Source organism: Benincasa hispida, chromosome 6, assembly GCF_009727055.1.
Source record: "Benincasa hispida cultivar B227 chromosome 6, ASM972705v1, whole genome shotgun sequence".
Taxonomy (NCBI): Eukaryota; Viridiplantae; Streptophyta; class Magnoliopsida; order Cucurbitales; family Cucurbitaceae; genus Benincasa; species Benincasa hispida.
This window is the reverse complement of record NC_052354.1, coordinates 879164-898127: the sequence shown is the minus strand read 5'-3', so window position 1 is coordinate 898127 and position 18964 is coordinate 879164. Positions and strand designations below refer to the sequence as shown.

At 30.5% G+C, this 18964-nt stretch overlaps 1 protein-coding gene across 1 annotated transcript; it reads right to left on the bottom strand.

Annotated features, from left to right (window-relative positions):
- Positions 1-2866: 2866 nt before the first annotated feature.
- Positions 2867-18573, bottom strand: LOC120079853. Its single transcript, XM_039034285.1, has 6 exons — positions 17806-18573; positions 17487-17704; positions 8211-8307; positions 3694-4572; positions 3455-3592; positions 2867-3013 (listed from the first exon to the last, which is right to left on the bottom strand). The coding sequence occupies exons 1-6, from the start codon at positions 18571-18573 to the stop codon at positions 2975-2977; spliced, it is 2139 nt and encodes a 712-aa protein (XP_038890213.1). The 3' UTR covers positions 2867-2974.
- Positions 18574-18964: the final 391 nt, after the last annotated feature.

Genomic DNA, 18964 nt, shown 5'->3' with positions numbered 1-18964 from the left:
TTAGTTCATTTTGGTTCTTAAACTTTTTATCCCTTAAAAATGAAATAAAAATAAAAATGAAGGGACCAAAATAATCACTTTTTTAAAAGTACAAGAACCAAAATAAACATGTTGAGAGTACATAGATCAAAATAAACCAAAGTTGAAATTAGTATAAAAACTAAAATGAATATTTGGAAAATATAAGGATTAAAAATAATAAAAATTTAAAATATAGGGACCAAAATAATATTTAAACTTAGAGTAATCAATTGAAAGTATGATTGTGAAGAAGTAAATATGCAAAATCGATAAATGCATATCCAATCCAATATGGAACAAAGAGAGAGAAGGCTTGGGCTGGTTCTTAATTATGCCGATTTAGTAGGCCATTAGTTCAAAATGAAATATTAAAATAAACATAGGCTTAAGTAGAAAATCGCCAAAAATCCCACCTAAAACTAAAGGGCATAAGCTGAGTTTTGTGGACCTGTTTATTTGAGGTGAATGTATCCTTTTGAACGATACATAAAAGTGTTAAAAACTTATGTACGAAATGGAAATTGATCAGAAGAATGTGTTGGAGAAAATTATATTGTCGAAGAGACTATAGAGTTTTGTTCTGAATTTGTATCTGATGTTAATTCTATTGAGCTAAACTCATCAACAAAGAAAGCGAACTCAAACATTGATAGAGCATTGTCAGCTACTTTTATCAGACCAAGTAAGGATGAGTTGGATGAAACTTATTTTTATGTCATTCAAAATGTAAATGATGTACTTCCTTACGTCGAGTATGTAGATCTCTATCTTATTCTCGTTTTAGGTTACTTGATTATTCAATAATCTACTAACTTTGTCATTTGTAATAGGCAACATATGGATATTTTGTCTAAGCTCAATTTTGGTAAAAATAAAAGTAGAAAGTGGCTTCAAGAAGAGCATAATTGTAAATTCAGTTGGTGGTTGTCCACACGGGTAATCTCTAGAGACCTACTATCGTAGGTTGCACTAGCTCTTGAAGTTCCCAAAAATTCCATATCGTCTTCTTTAAGATAGATAGCTAATGGACCTTGTCCAACTGTGGCAAAATATTTTTGTTATGTGGTCAATGGTTACTACTATCACACAAAGAATCACGATGATGTTAGAAGAGTTCAAAATAGTAGAGTTAGTATAACGACTACCATAATGCACGTCTCTAGTGCTAAAGAAAAAAACCCTGTCATGTCAGATATGACCTTTTATGGTGTAATACAAGAAATATGGGAGCTTGACTATCATGGATTATCATTTATTTTATTCAAATGTAATTGGATTGAGAATAGAACTGGAGTCAAAACATACGAATTTGGGTTTACTATTGTGGACCTCAATCGTATTGGACATAAATAAGACCCATTTATTTTAGCCTCCCAAGAAAAACAAGTGTTCTATGTAAAAGACCGGAAAGAGATATGCTACAAGAGTGTGGTTATGGACATATGCAAATAATGCTCAATGTTGATACATCTATTGAGATTGATGATACAACATCCACATACATTAGAAATGATTGTGGGGGTAGATGGGTTGATAAATAATGTATTAAACATGGTATGTCATTTACTATGGTTAGATGTATTTAAATATTAAGATTATATGTTTTTTGTTTGAGTAATGTTTTTTTTTTCAGATTGACATGGAAAATTCAACAAGTTGCAGCGAGAATGATATAAATATGATCCCACAAAAACATAGCAGAATAAGTATTCCACGTGGCCCAACTACTTTAGAGGCATCGGGAGTTATGTCAAACTCCTGACACCTACTTTTGAGGTGTCGAGAGTTCTTGCGAACTCTCAACAAGCCACATACCCTTTCAAGAGTTATTCCGAACTCCCAATGGCCTTTTTACTTCGTCGGGAGACGGGCTCTCTCCCGAAGACCGATGTTCCGACGGTTGTTTTAGGCTTCAGGAGAATCCATTTTTCTTGTAGTGATGAAATGATACCTTTACACGTGAAACGATCAAAGATGAAAGTTCAATTCCATGATGCTATAATCCTCAACACTTCATGAATTTTGTATTTATGAACGTTGTATAGTTGCAAATTACATTTGATGTATTTCTTATATCATCAAATAATCTTTAGTTTCTAATGTAAATTGATTACTAAATTTCAATAATGATAGAAAGTCATTGTACTTAATTCATGCATACATTATGAATTATTTCATGTGTCTATTTAGTTAAAAACAGACACTTGTAACATAAATAGACATAATTTCAATGTTGTTTATTATAACATAAGATTAAAGTTATATATTTGATATAATAGTCTTAAACAAAAATTATCATATATGTCAAAGAAAGCCCCTTAGAATTCCAATAATCCTCTCCAAACAACCCTAAGTATCTATAAATATATAATATATGCAATGAGTCATAACTCATGGATAACTATATATGTACTATAGTTTCATATTGTCTTTCAAAACTTAATATTGATTATAGCATTGTTGAAGCGGCTATAGTGTTTGTGTTTCCTTTTTTATCTTTGTTTTGCCTCAAAGTTGTTGTTTTATATTACATACATACTAACGTTAATTTGTAAGGTGAATTTGCATTATCCATTTTGAAAAGCACAAATGAAATCTGATGTAGTTTTTAAAAAGTATGTTTTTTGGGCTCATGGTTACATCATATATCAATGTGAAAAATGATCGATCACAACAAAATATTGTGTGTGCATCCATCGAGATGTAGAATAATCAGTATATCCAAACTTATGATTGTGAAGAAATAAACATGCAAAGCAAACACACATGCATTCAATCCAACATATAATGGGTAGATATTCTCAAGTACATAATGAAACAAAGAGAGGAGAAGCCTTTGGTTAGTTCTTAAAGGTCATAGTTCAAAATAATATTAAAATAAACATAACAATTAAGTAGAAAATCGCCACCAAAAGAAAGCCTAAAATTAAAGAGCATCCTCCATTTGATAATGTCAATAAAAAGAATCCGATAGAGTTGGATCTTTGCATTCCTGAAAAAAAAACATGATATATGTAAATCGAAGAGTTTGATATCAATGCTAAATATTCAGAGAGATCTCAAACATCTTTTATAAATGCTCATAAAATATATATATATATATATATAAAAAAGTATCTATTTATTCCAATATGAATAGAAATGACAATATTCACAACTTAGTTAGAAGATAAACAACTAAATTATTAATCTAAATAGATTTTATAAATTTTGTTACTTGTAAAAATATTCATCGATATCTATATTTTATTGAAATCCCAATATCCATATCGTTATCGATATTTTAATCTTTAATTAAGATATGATTCAAATTGTCAAATCGAAGTAAACTTAATTTACATATGAATATGTTAATAATCATGGAGTCACTGAGACTCTTAATTGTAGTAAAAAAAAAAAAAGAGAGATCATCCAAATTGAATTGAGAAATTACCTCATTGAGAACAGCGAAGGTCTCCAAATTGGGGGCTTTTAGTAAATGCTTGAATAGGATGCCGGTGTCATTTGTTTTCAACCTCAAATGTCTTATATTATGAAAAGATAAGCCATTGAAATAATTGGACAAGACGACCTTATAAAACAAACCAGTTCAAATTAGTTGATTAGGAAATATATGTTGGTGAGATAATAAAAGATGAGAAGAAGAAGAAATTAAAGTTTGAAAATTTATACCTGTGTTGCCTTCAAAGGCAATGTGAATGACCTTGCATTATGAAACACTCTAAGCAACTCTCCAAAATTTGAGTTGAACTTTTGTTTGTTTGGGCCTGAGTATTCCCTTTCAAAAACAGAGTCTTCAAGTTGTATATTTACTTTATGTATGCACAAAAATTCAGAATCAGACTTGAGAATGGGCAACACATTGATGAAGTTGACACTTTTAAGAATTGGGGTAAACAATTCAACTTCCGGAAAAGTTAAACCGAAGTCAGAAAAAGAACATAATTCCAAATTCTCAAGTTTAGGAGCAGAAATAGTAGCACTCTCAAATAGATAGTCAACGAAAACCAAAGATTCCAAATTTGGACAGCCTGGAAACATTGTAGTTCCATTGTAATTTGCCTTCTCATCCCAATGCAACCAATCCCATTGAATCTCTAAAAATTTCAAGGATGGTAAAGCCAGGAATGCCCAATTATCCACGAACCCACATATCATCTTCAATCGAATGAGTGATGAACATGTGGAAAAACAGTAATTCCAGACATGATCATCAACACCAATATAGGTAGCATTGATGCAAAGTTGTTGAACATTGTGGGAACCAGCGTAGCATATCAAGAATTCTACTAAAACCAATTCATCTTCGTCTCCGGAGGAAGTGTAGGTGAGTTTTTGAATGTTTGTGGCGCAGTGTTTCGATAAAACTCGAATGATGAAGTATTTGAAGTATCTTTGTTTGGATTCCTCGTCCTCATTTTTAGATGATAACAATGAGGAGTAAATGTTGTAATGAAAGTTGAGTGTGGGGATATGAGTCCAAAGGTTTTTCCACCGTTTGGAAAGAACACAAGTTTGGACAACGAATTTTGTGTTCAAGGTGGAGAGAATGTGATGATGAAGAACATCTTGTCTGTTCCTTCTTTAAGAGAATTAGGAGTTGATAACATGAGACATTTGAAGTTGAAAACAAATGGGAGCAAGAAGTTGATAGACTTGCCAATTGTTGCATTGGCGTATTTTCTTAAACTCCCCAATTTTTTAGAAACGTTGGCGGTTCTCAATGAGGTAATTACCATATTACTTGTATTTCCAACTAATTAAATTGAAAAATTATTTCCATGTTTGTATACTGTTGGAATGTCTTGAATTTATTTGTTGGCATTTCGAACAACCAAATACGGGATTCTCATATTTACCATATTTATTTATTTGTAGTTATTTACGATTATGATCCTAAGATTTAAAGTAGTGCGACTCTCTAACCCTAGAGGCGTCGTTTGATGTAATTCTCTAAAAACATTCTCTAATAATATTGTTCTCCCTCTACCCATGAATGTAACCAACATACTGTTAATGAACCACGTATATCTACGTGTCAATCTTCTCCATCTCTACGTTCTTTTTTATATTCTTTAATCATCGATTTCGTAACATATACCAATGTTGGATTCACTTACACAGGACAACAAAGAAAGAACTTTTTGGGATTTTGGTTTGAATTTGCTGAAATGGTTGCAGTACTGAAGAATATTATTTCCCTTATTTAGTCTTTTATTTTGAATTTTAGAGTCTAAGTGACTCTTTGTTAACTTACAATACTCTCCTCATTCTAATTGGAGATGCAAATAAAAAAAAAAAAAAGATATCCTTTGTTGGAGAAACTTGAAGTTATATTGAAAAAAGCTCCTTTCACGTTTTAATTTGCTTGTATTTTTATTTGACTGTTTTAGAAATAAAATTTTAGAGTCATTTAAACCACTGAGATAATAAATTTTTGTTTGAAGTATAGAATTATAAAATGAAATTTTTTGATAAATAAGAAAACTAGAGAAAAAGTGAAAGATTGAAGTACTCGATAAATATGAAAAAATAGAGATAAATAAAAAAGATTAAGTTTTTCGATAAATTAAAAAGTAGAGAATAAGTATACAATTTTCCAAGATGGGAGATTGGAAAGAGATAGAAGAAATCATTATTTTATCATTATTTTTTTTTTTTCAATTTAAAATGCATGTTAGTATTTAAATGATAAAAACAATAATTCCTAACAGAAGTATGAATTTTTTAACTCTATTTTTAGCACGCATGGAACAAAAGGCTAGATTTTTAAAATTGGAAGCAAATGCACTTATCATTGGAAAAACAATGACTAACAATGGTAAAATTTTCAATAAAAAAAATAAAAATATATATAACAAACACAAATTTACATGAAAAATTCAGGAACCTATAAAAAAATCAAACCTACAAGAAAAAAAATCTACTATGTAAAATTTATTTGCCATATTCAAAAAATTCTCTTCTTGATCCAAATAATATAAAAACATTCTCTTAAAGCTTTTGTATACCATTTTTCTTTACTCTCAAAATAGAAAATACAAAAAAAATGAGACATTAACTAGAGTGAAAATAGAAAATCCAAGTTTAAAATATTTTTCAAATCGAGAAATGATTTGAAATAAGAAGATTTTTTTTATAATACTTGCACCTGATCACTTTATTTCACTTTTTTAAAAGTAGAACAGCAATTCCTATTCTAATATTAATTGTAAGTTGTTAAAAAAAAAAAAAAAAAAAAAAAAAAAAAAAAAAAAAAAAAAAAATGAAGAGGCAGGAAGATTTATTTGAATTTAGTTTCCCAACCCAACAACGCCTTCTCGTCTTCCATGCTATATTGCAATAAGGACTTCACATATTCCAAAATTGCAAAACCAAAAACCATGTTTCAACATCTGATCTCTAACAATCCTCTGTTCACAAAACTCTTCCCACAATAACTTTGAATGATCATGTCAATTTTCGAAAGCAACGATGTGGACAGAATCAGCCTTTTACCAGATTGTGTTCTTCATGGCATTCTACCCTCTTACGAACAAAATAAGTTGAATTAAAATATATTGTCAGGTTATCCAAAGTTGAAATGTTTACTTTTTAATTCATGAAAAAACGATAGAATGACTCTTCATTCAAAATATGGATGTTAAACGGAAATAAGTATTGTAACAACAAAATACTGACAATAATAAAACAAGTAAAGACATACGGGAGTTGGTAACCCAATTCGGCAATGATCCACTTATGTCTGGGGAGGGCAGTGTGTCCAAGAAAGATAAACCTCTAATATTAAAGAGTTAAGCAATTACAACGTACTACTTATCTGTAATACACTAACTATTACAGTGATTAATGTAGAACTCAACTCACAAGTCTTAAGCTTATTCTAGATGTGAGACTCCCTCCCAATTATACTCAGGCTCCCCTATTTAATTAGATATAGTGATTAATTAATATATCAAGAACACACATAAGTTGAATTCAGCTATTTAATTAGACATACCCTTTCAAATAACAAAAAGAAAAATACACGGTTTAATAATTACCTCTTTGAGAACACCAAAGCTCTCCAGGCTTTTAGTAATTGCTCCAATAGTAAGTCGGTCTCCTTTGTTTTCAACCTCAAATGTCTCATATTATGAAAATGTAACGCATTCAAATTATCCGACGAGATAATCTTGTAAACAAGTAAGTTCAAAGTTGATCGAGAAAGAAGATTCAATAAGTGGAAGTCAATTAATTGGATTTAAACCCATCAACTAATATATGTTAAATCATCCATTGTTCTAAAAGTTTAAGTTAACGAATAAAGGAGAAGAAGTTTGGATATATATCTGTATTGTGGGCTTCAAAGGCAATGTGAATGACCTGGCATTATGAAACACTCTAAGCAAGTCTCTAAAGATTGAGCCATTATCCCTTTCAAATTTAGAGTTAAGTTGTATATCTACATTGTTTATGCATGAAAATTCAGAATCAGACTTGACAATTGGCAACACGTTGACGAAATTGACGCTTTGAAGAGTTGGTGTAAGCAATTAAACTTCGGAAAAACTTAATTCGAAGTCATTAGAAGCACATAATTTCAAATTCTTAAGCTTGGGAGCAGAAATAGTAGTACTGTAGAAAAGATAGTCAACCAAAACCAAAGATTCCAAAGTTGGACACCCAGGAAACATTGTGTAATTCCTTTGTAATTTGCCTTATTATCACGTTCCAACCAATAATCAGATTCAATCTCTAAGAATTTCAATGATGGTAAAGCCAAAACTCCCCAATTATCAACAAACCCTCATACCATCTTCAAGTGAGTGAGGGATGAACATGTGGAAAGACAATAATTCCAATTATAAGTACCAATAACATTGTAAGTATTGATGCAAAGTTGTTGAACATTGTAGGTAGGATCCAACATAGGTTATCAAGAATTCTACTAAAACCCCCAAATCATGTTTGTTTTTGGAGGAAATGTAGGTCAACTTTTGAATGTTTGTGGTGCGATGTTTCGATAAAACTCGAATGATGAAGTTCTTGAAGGATGTTTGTTTGAAATTCTCATCGGCGTTTTTGAATGATAATGAGTAAGAATTGTAATCAAAGTTGGGAGTGGGGATTTGAATCCAAAGGGTTCTCCATCGTTTTGAAAGAACACAAGTTTGGACAACTGATTTTGCGTTTAAAAAGGAGAGAATTTCATGAAGAACACAATCTGGGACATGGCTGATTTTGTCTTCCCTATTTGTTTTTGTTTTCTTGATCTTCTTCTTAAGGTTCCACATTACTTGGAAGCTGAGGAGAAATTTAGATTGAAGATTATGGAGATTTGTATTAGGGTTTCCAACAAAGATTTTAGGGTTTTAAAATTCTTTAAAATTTTAATTTATTAATGGCTAAGTCATTTGAAGCAGAGAAATCTTTTAAATTACCTAGTTTGTTCATGATGGTATTTTTATAATTATAACAAATTTGGAAAAGGAAAATATTGGTTTTGGTATGTTTTTTTATATTTTCCATTTAATTATCAAAAATATATTATTTTCAATATATTCATAAAAGAAAAAGAAATATTAGGTATTTTATATTTTTTAAAAACATCAAAATGTTGAAAGAAAAGAAAAAAAATCCCGGCAGTCATTAAGGAATTTCCAGCGAAACTTTTTTTAATTCAGGTGAACGGGAACAACTGAGTAGAGTTGGCCTTTTTCTTTCTAATTGTAATTCTGATTTTAAGATAATTAAAAAAAGTTAATTACAATGGTGAGCATTTTTAGAAATAATAACAAATTATACAACAACGTTTTAGAAAATTTCAAATATGGCAAAGTCAATAATCATAGACTTCTAACCTGGATAGACTTATGACCAATAAAAGTCTATAGTTGATAGACTCGAATCAACAATATGTCTATCATAAATAGATTATTTAAATTTTATCATATTTATAATTTTTTTTACATTATATTATATCTACTAATAGTTTGGACTTCATTGCTATATATTTGTCCCACAATGAAAATTGTACCATAACTTTTGCTTTTAGACATTTTTTCACAAGTTTTTGTATTCAAATTAGCTCATAATATCAAATGTCCGTCTTCTTAGGTGGACGACAACAAGGATGATGAGGACTTGTTGATTTTTTCTCATACACGGTTTATATTTCATGATTTTTTTTACAAGTCTAGTAACTTGTTCAAAAAAAAATATTTCATAAATATAGGGGATAATTTCAAATGTAGCAATCAAATCTAAAGTATTAGCAAATATAGCATAATGCAAAAAATATTACAAACATTGCAAAATTTAGACCGTCTATAATGATAGACCATATCGCTAGTAGGAGTCTATCAACAGTAGACTATATCATTAGTAAGAGTTTATAGCAATGACAAAATCTTAAAATAAAAACCAATACTCTTTATTTACTTTGACTTAAAACTGTAAGATTTCACACACACAAATATATATATGACGATACATGTTTTTATTTTTTTTATGTTTTTGGATGAAGTGACTATAACGATATATATGCAACAACATTGAAATAAAAATGATTGCATTATGCATATTAAAATATCAAATTGTTAACATATTTATTTGATAACTTAATTATGAGTATAGCAAAATTTTTATAGAAGTAATGAATAGTATGAAAACATTGAAATCAAAATTAGTACCTTGTTATTATTGCTTTTTACATATATATATATATATATAAACAGATAAGAAATAACAAATTAGAAAAAACAATGATCAATTTTTAATAGGACTATCTTTTTTCCAAACAAAAAAAAATTTGTTTTTAACCTAACGTTTTGAAAGAAAAGAAACAAAAATTATTTTGTGAAAATAATAATGAATTTTTTTTTATTTTAAATAAAAATACAAATTATAAAATTAAGATTTCACAAAATGGAAAAAAAAGAGTTATGAAATTGATATCAATCAATGTGTGTGGGTATGCATAATGGAATTACAATGGTGAATTAATAAAGGAAAAACCTTGGACTAGCTTCTAATGGTGTAAATTATGCAAAGAATCTACAAAATATTAAATCTCATTACCATAACGTAATAGTCTATTCATAAGCAATTTAAGTTGTTATATTATCTAACTTTTAAATGTTGTAGTAATTAAACTTTAATACAAATCATAGATATTATTTATTTATTATTGCTAAAAAACTAATATATTTTAAAACATAATTAAAATGACAAGAATCCACGTATATTGCACGTGTGTTTTTACAAGTTTAATAATAAAGACCGGAGATTTTAAAATTTATTAAGACCGAATGTACTAATATAAAAATTTTAAATTTCTTAAACAAATCTAAAGGATATATTAATCTAGATATTAAAATACAAATTATGATTTAGTATATAATAGGGAAAATTAAAAGAATATTGTCTTTTTAGAAACTATTTAGGAAAATAAGGTTGTTTTCAAACTATTTGTAAAAATATTGTTGTTGTATTTTTTTTTTAATAACTCGAGGGTTCAAAATTCGACTTGGTCAAATTTTGACCCTCGACCTTGCCTTTTTTTTCTTTTTAATTATTACACATTCACCTTTTTCTTTCTTTTTTCCTTTCTTTTTTTTTTTTAATTTTCCATTTTATAAAAAAAAAATTCTAGAAATATTTTATTATTTTATTTAAATTCTAAAAAGAATAAATTAAAAAAAATAATATCTCATAAAAATAAAAAAAATATAAATTAAATATCTCATTTATATAAAAATAATTACAAAAACCAATGTGTCCCACAAGGCGGACGTCGTTGATTTCGAACTGGTTGTCGTCATCGACTTCAAACTTGAGGTTACTCGGATTCTTCTTGATGTTGCTCTGATACCTCTACAGGCGCTTCATAATCTAAATATTCATTATGCTCTCTACGACCCCGACCATGTCCATGCACGTATGAAGACGAAGGGCCAGCCTCTGAGTCATAATGTCCTGAACCAAATGCTGGCATCATCATCATCGACTAACATAATCAGTTTGACTCTGCGTCTGCTTCATAGGAGGCAACTCTTCTACATTATGTGCAACCTCATTAAATTCATCCTCTTCCCGAATAAGTCCTCTACGTTTAGGAGCTGGTGGAGGAACAATAGGTATATCATACATATAATGAATTTCCTCCATATAACTTTGGTTGTCACTACATATAGCAAGAACCTGGTTCGGATCATTCGCAACTTCACGGAGTCTACTGTTGTTCAATCTATGTGAATTATAAAACAATTAGACAATATTTAAAATAAATTTAAATTAAAAATAATTAGATAATATTCATTCATTTACCAGATGACCTATAACTGCTCCCGAACGAGTGACGTAGTGCCTTGTGATATTTTTATACCAATGAATATATATTTTGGAGTGACATCTGTGTCAAACTGTTCAAGAGAAACCCTCACTGCAATAAACCTTGCACGATAGTGCCATCGCACTACCAAATGTGCAACTTTTTCAGACCAATCTCCAGTCCTTAAGTCAATATCATGCAGTACGGGTTCAGTATTACAAGGCGATGAAATATCCTACTGAAAATCGAATTGTCTCATCACCCTGTCAGGAAGATGTCATTCACCAATGTGAAAACATATGAGAGGACTCATCATCCGCCATATGTTTTGACCATTCGTATAAAAATTAGGCAAAGTATGTATAATAATTTTGTACAGCTCCCAAATAACCTGAAATACAAAATATTATATTAGATAATATTAAAGACAAATACAATAAAAATGTGTATAAAATAATCAATTAGGTTTAGTGTAATGTACTTGTTCAGGTTGAAGTAGATCAAACATGTATCTATACTGCCTGACTACATGTGTGGCTGTCCTAATCACACAAAATTTGTCTCTCCACCTAAATTTTTAAATTGATAATTTAGAATTTAAATTATCTAGATCGGTGATATAAAAATTAAATTGAATTAAAACAACATACCGAGAACCGTGGGATTGTCCAACTAACTAAGCGTCATTAACATGTTGTAGTTGTGGAGCCATTGTTGGAAATCGTTCCCAAGCCCATAGTTGTAAAAGTATGAGAGGCCCAACTATCTCTCGAATCTCAGGTCTTGTTACTTTGTATAGTTGTCTATACAACCATGCCAAGCATGCTCCACCCCACGAATACCGCCGGCATCATAGAGGTTAGCTAACAGCGGTAGGAACATCAAGTGAACAAAATGACTTGATTTATCTGAAAACAGACTTCCACCCATCATTTGTAGTATATATGCTCGCACATATCTTATGATGGTTTCCTCGTCTGCATCATCTGTGAGCTCACAAAATTGTGTTCCTAACCATATTAAACTTAACCTCGATCCTTTAATCTTGTCGGCAGGTGGGGTCCCCGAGGTACAGGTTGACAAACTTCTTACCAGTCATCGTACATCACTCCGGTGACCGGCTCATCGTCATAGGTAACCCCAACAACACTTCTATGTCTTGAGAAGTGATAGTGCACTCTCCAACAGACATATAAAATGTATGCGTCTCAGACCTCCATCTCTCGACCAGCTGTGATCAGATGCCTAGTCCAACTGAATAAATCCTAATATGGCAACCCTATAAAAGTTTAGATGTGCGAGTGTGGTAGTATTTGAGGGTGGAGCAGAATTGGGTGCGCTGGAGATCTGACTCTCGACGCCTGCAAGATATTTCTCTAGTAGTATGATTGATGATCGATAATGGATTGGTCGTACAAAACATCGGGATCAACAGGTCCTGGTTTTAAAGCCATGATCTGAAAAAAATATATATTTATTTTTATCAATTAAAAAAATATTTATTCTCAAATTAGAAGAATAATGTACAACTTAATTAAAAATAATGTACAACTTTATAATAAAAAAATTGAATGTACAATAAAATAATGGGTGAAGGAAATCTCGCTAATTTTGTGATGAGGATCTCGCTATAAAATGTAAGCTGAATCTCACTAGGAAGACAGTTTCGTTAAAGAAATGCCTGAGGATCTCGCTCAATAATTGTCTTCAATTATTTACTTATATATTATATATATATATATATATATAATATATATATATACACATGACCAATGAGAAAAAATACTAATAATCATAATGAAAAAATAACAAAATATAACATAATTTTGTTAACAACTAATAACTATAATTGGGTAAGTTTAATGAAAGTGCATATATTAAAATTAATAAGTCTAAAAAATATGGTCAATCTTAATTTTATCATCAAGTAAATTAAAAAAAGGCGAAATAAGTAATAGAATAGTAGAGAAAAAGCGAGGGTAAAATTCATTCAAGATATTGCAGTGTGAAGGGTAAAGAATAATGTAAAAAACTTTATTGATTACAATAAAAAATTGAATATTATTATTATAAAAATGAATATACAATAAATTATAATAAAAAAAATTGAATATACAATAAAATGAATATATAATAAAAAAATTATTTATTTTTTAATCCCTAACTATTTGTAGCCCGTCTTAGTAACGAAGGACACTTCCTTCGATTATGTCCTAACTGATTACAAAACCCACATCGTTGTCGAATGGCTGGTTCTGTCCAATCCATCTCGTTGTGATAACGTGAACTTTTCGGTCTACCAAGTTTTCTCAACAATGATGGATCAGGATGTAAGACTGGCATATTAGGGTGCGTGATCCAATAATCTTCATGCAGTACAGGTTGAAATTGAGGAGAGTAACATTCAACATACATTGACAATTTGTTGTAGTCCTCAATAAAATCTTCGTAGTTCATGTTAAAATGTGATCAAACGGCCATAAAATGCGAGCATGGAATGCCAAATGCTTGCCACTTGTTACATGAACAGTACCACTCGGACCTGTTTAGCCTCAATATTTGAACGTTTCCTCCTTTGGCATTGAGACTATGATGTCCGGTCTTCACATGAACCACATCTTCATATCGATTGTATGATTATACTTCATGTTTACTAGATCGTGCAACCCATTTATTTATTTTCTCGTGAGCGTACCTGGATTTTTACTCTACTTAGTATTATAAAATATGTTTGAAATAAATTATTAATAAAATATATATACAAAAATAATATTACCGGATGTATTTATCTTAACGCTCCAATGCATCTCTTATTTCTTCTTTTCTTTTTTCGAAATAGTTCACGCATTTGAAGAATGTTATCTGAGCAAGAGCATTTATAGGCAACATTCAAGCTCCTTTGAGGACTTCATTTATGATAGATTTGTTGTCATCCACCCATATCTGAATCCCCCATCATGTGCTTGAGTCCATTGCTATAAACTAATGTTGTCAAAAAAACTCAGACAGCTCCGATTTATTTCTTTGATATCTTCAATTGCTTTGTTGAACTTTCGAATTTGAAACTGATACCTGACACGATAAACATAATATTTCAATGAAATAAATTTATACTTTTTTATTGAAGTTGCTGACGATATGTCGTAAGCAAAAACGATGGTGACATTTCGGTCCCGTCCAATCATTTGCTAGATTGTTCATTGCTGCGATTATACCAGCATGTCGATATGAAATTAAACACATCTCTTCGTGTGTTACAATTTCTCTTAGGTAGTTTAGGAACCATCCCCATGTGTCTTCGGACTCTTCATCAGCAACGACAAATGCAAGTGGAAGAAGATGGTCGTTCGAGTCAACTGATGTAGCAATCAACAGTTTTTCCTCTATATTTACTGTACAAGTGTGTACCATCTATCTGAATTATCGGCCGACATTTATTAAAAACTTCTATACAAAGACCAAATTCCCAAAATACAAAAGTTAGGATAACATGGCCTTTAATAAGCGTTTCTTTAACTCTCCACTCTACATGTGTTCCGGGATTGGTCTGCTTAACCATATATAACTACCTGGGCAACAATTTGTAAGACTCATCTCAATTACCGAACAATTTAGCCAACGCTTTTCTTTTTCCCTCCCATATCCTATGGTAAGGAACATGATATCCAAACTTTGATTTGATGTTGGATTGTAGTTGTGCCACACTGATAGATGGTTTTTCTCTCTTTCGGCGTCACAGAACTCTAGTACAATCATTGATGAATCCAATTGCACGTGATTTTGACTTAGTTTTAAATAAAAACATGTATGTTGCTTATCATACTTAGTGATTTCGAACAAGCCATGCGATTTTTTCTTTATTGCACGAAGTATCCACTTGCAACCTTCCTCCCACTTCTTACACCGAATTGTCCAAATCGTCGGTGTAGATTCAACAACCTCATATGGTGCGTGACACTTTATTGCAAAACATTTGACTGCGTGTTGTGCATTTCCTTGTCTTGACAAATCATCACTTTATACAATTGAGTATTGTCAATGTCCACAAGAGTTACAATTGGGTCATGTTCTCGAATGCTATCTGAAAGCATCTCATGTTCACGACCATCGAAATTCAACTCTTCAAATTCGTCATCTGTTTCTATTCTGAAGTCTCTGTACAGGTTGTTAGCCGCCATATTTTCATTATCACATGACAATGCAACTGACTCCGGATCAGGATCGATACATTGAGTTGGATCTTCAAACTGGTTAAATGATGTATCTAAGATCCACCCCTATCCTATTTACATTTACAACAAATGTATTAGATTTGGCACTGGCATTGCCATTGAGAACATCAAGTTCATAGCTTGTGCATTCGAAATAGGGAATGACATAAACCTTATTGATCCTGATGGTTTTAGATTATGATGTCTATATATATTATTTCTATCTGATTTGCTCCCATATCTACACTAAGTAACATCCCGACCATTTCAATGAATTGTTCAAATACAATTCCACTGTTGACATTTATGGTAAAACTCCCACTTGGTGGTTGGTCATACTCAACTCTATCAATACCATCAATTATATTACCATTTGTATACAACAAAAATCCTAAACATTTGCCTGCCATTTTCTAAAAAAAAAAGAAAAAAGACAAACATCAATTTTTTGTAAACATAAACTTTTTAAACATAACAATAAATTAAACTTTTTATAACTATTTTTAAAAATAACAACAAATTAAACTTTTCAAATTAAAATGAGGTAAACTTTTTAAAACTATTTTTTCAAATTTACTACAAAATAAAAAATTAAATTAAATTAAACTTTTTCAAACTATTTTAAACTATATTTTCAAAAGTTAATACTAGAAAAATATCAACTTATCACAATAAACATAACAACAATAATTTTTTATCTGAATAAAACTAAATTTTCAAACTATATTAAACTTTTGAAAGTATACTAAACTTGTTAACTATCACAATAATTTTGTATTAAACTATAAAATATCAACTTCTTAAACATAACAATAAACTAAACATTTTAACACTATAAACATCAAAGTCATACTAAATATAAATTAAATATCATAAGTTCAACTCACAGATTCGAAAAAAATTCGAATTAATTACATGTCGCTATTATATTAATTTCTACATTAAATGAAATTTATGCAAGGTATGTATATACATACATATATATATATATATATATATATTTTCCTTTGAAATGAAAAATTCTTGAGATGAAATTTTAGAATATACAAAAGATTCAATTTGTGTTCAAGTCCACGATTTATCTGCTGAATCGATACTCTGGAACCCCGTCAACGATTTTACAACCCTATTTTTGTCCATACTTTCAAACCAATCCTATTTTTACCAATAAATATTAAAATAACATTATTTAAAAAAAACTCACAAAAACCATCAATACCTTATTGCAAAAATATCTTAACTTTTAAAGGTTGCATTAGTACCCTTACCTTAAAAAAAAAAAATGAAAAGTTCTTTTCCAACTGAAAATAACTTTACATAAGTAGAATTTTCCCAGGTAGAAAAAATGTTAAATTATTTATAAAAATAACAAAAAAAAAAAAATCATAGATAGATATTGATAGATTTTTATCATCTTCTATCAGCCTCAATAAAAAATGTTGCTAATTTGTGTAAATAATTTTCTTCATTTGTCTAATTTTGAAAACCTCCATTAAAAAAACTAAATAACTATACTATCCATAAGTATATTTTAATTTTTTTTTGAAAGGTTAATAGTATCAATAAAAAAAAATTAGTTTAGAATTATTTTTGCAACAAGGTGCTAATGGTTTTTATCCCTATACCAATGGTAAGGATATTTTGAAGGATTTTGAAAAATAGAGAAATAAATAAAACTATTTAGACAAATCTATATTGTGGAAGGAGAGAAGATGAAGAGCATATCATGAACCAAAACTCCATATATGCTAAAATGGAAATATAAGAGTTAAATATACAACCAGAATAGATAGAACAAAAAAGGGGAAAATAGCTTTTATAACTAGTCAGAGTGTCCTTGAACTAGAATTGATATATATATATATATATAAAAAGAGAAGTAAGATGATGAGTCCAAATATATATAAACTAGCATGCAGAAAATCAGGTGAATAAAGTACGAAAGCTTGTCCTCTAAACTCAGCTGACAACTTAAGGATGCAGATATTGTTTCTAATTGAACCCTGTAGGTTCGTAAATTGGGGCAGTCTATGAAATTGGAGAATGTGTTTGAAGAAACTGGTTCCTCTATCATCTCCTTGCTCCAATTTGTTCTGAATTCCAAATGTCTCAAATTATGAAAAGAACATCCATTTAAAGAAGGGCTTTTAAACATAACCTTCACAAAACAGAGACATTAAGTTAGAAAACGCTGAGCAAAGAGAGGCATAAAAAGGAAGAAAAACAAGTATAGTTTAAGATAGATAGATGCATACATACCTGTTTTGCATTTGGAGGTAGAGTAAAAGAGGTAGCATTATGAAAGACTCTAAGCAACTGACTCAGATTTTCCTTGATCTTTTGTTGGTTTCGGCCTCGTCCAAAATAATTGTTATCGACTGTTATATATACTTTGTGTACGCATACAAACTCAGATGCAGACTTCAAACAAGGTATAACATTCCTAAACTCGACACTCCTAAGATTTGGCGTACACAACACAAGTTCAGGAAAATATAATTTGTTTGAGAAAGATAAAGTATCATTATCCAGCTCCAAATTCTTAAGTTTTGGAGCAAAAACATGAGCACTCTTCCGAAGACGAAATAAAATTAAACATTCCAAATTTGGACAACCTGAGAAAGTGCTTTCATTCAACGGCATGTCTTTGCAGTCATAGTCAGAATAATAGCAGTAGGAAGAAAAGTCACCAACACCATTACCCAGTGCCAACATTCTCAAAGAAGGTAACACCAAGGATTCTAAGTGAGATGAAACCCGACATGAAATCTGCAAGATAGTGAGGAATTTGCAAGCAGATAAAGATGACCACAGCAAATCATTTGCACAGTAGGTATTAATACAAAGCTTTTTAGCCCTGTGGATTGGGGCATAAGCTAAGGCTTTTGTAAGGAAATGTCGTGCATCATATGCGATGTAACTGTAAGACAATTTTTGAATATATTCACCACCACGTTGTGTTAAAACTCTCAACACGAAGCGCTTAAAGGATGTTTCTACATCCAACAAACATGATGATTTTGACATATCATATTGGTAGGCGTAGGAGAGGAAATCAAAGTTGAGTGTGGGAATATGAGTCCACAGGGTTTTCCATCGCTTTGAGAGAACACAAGTTTGAACAACTTGTTTTGTTTGTAAAAAGGATAGAACCTCATGAAGAATACAATCTGGTAAAGAGCTGATTCTGTCCACATCCTTGTTTTCCGATGTTAACATGATATTTGGAATTGTTTGGTGAACCGGGCATTGTTATATAGAGATATTGAACAAAGGGATTTTCGTTTTGCTTGGAAGATGTGAAGTCATTATTGCAAAATCATGGCAGTGGAAGACGAGAAGGCATCGTTGGGTTGGAAAACTAAATTCAAATAAATCAAGGTCCTTTAATTAACTTGCTTTTGTTATATCTATCATC

Bases quoted from the DNA above. Each gene is read 5' to 3' on its own strand.
- LOC120079853 (XM_039034285.1), bottom strand. From the start codon at position 18,573: ATGTCAAAATCATCATGTTTGTTGGATGTAGAAACATCCTTTAAGCGC. The intron at 17,705-17,805 runs GTATGTATGCAT...TGTTTTGTGAAG, and splicing joins TACCTCCAAATGCAAAACAG to GTTATGTTTAAAAGCCCTTC. The intron at 4,573-8,210 runs ATTCTCTCCTTT...CTTCATCATCAC, and splicing joins CAGATTGTGTTCTTCATGAA to ATTCTCTCCACCTTGAACAC.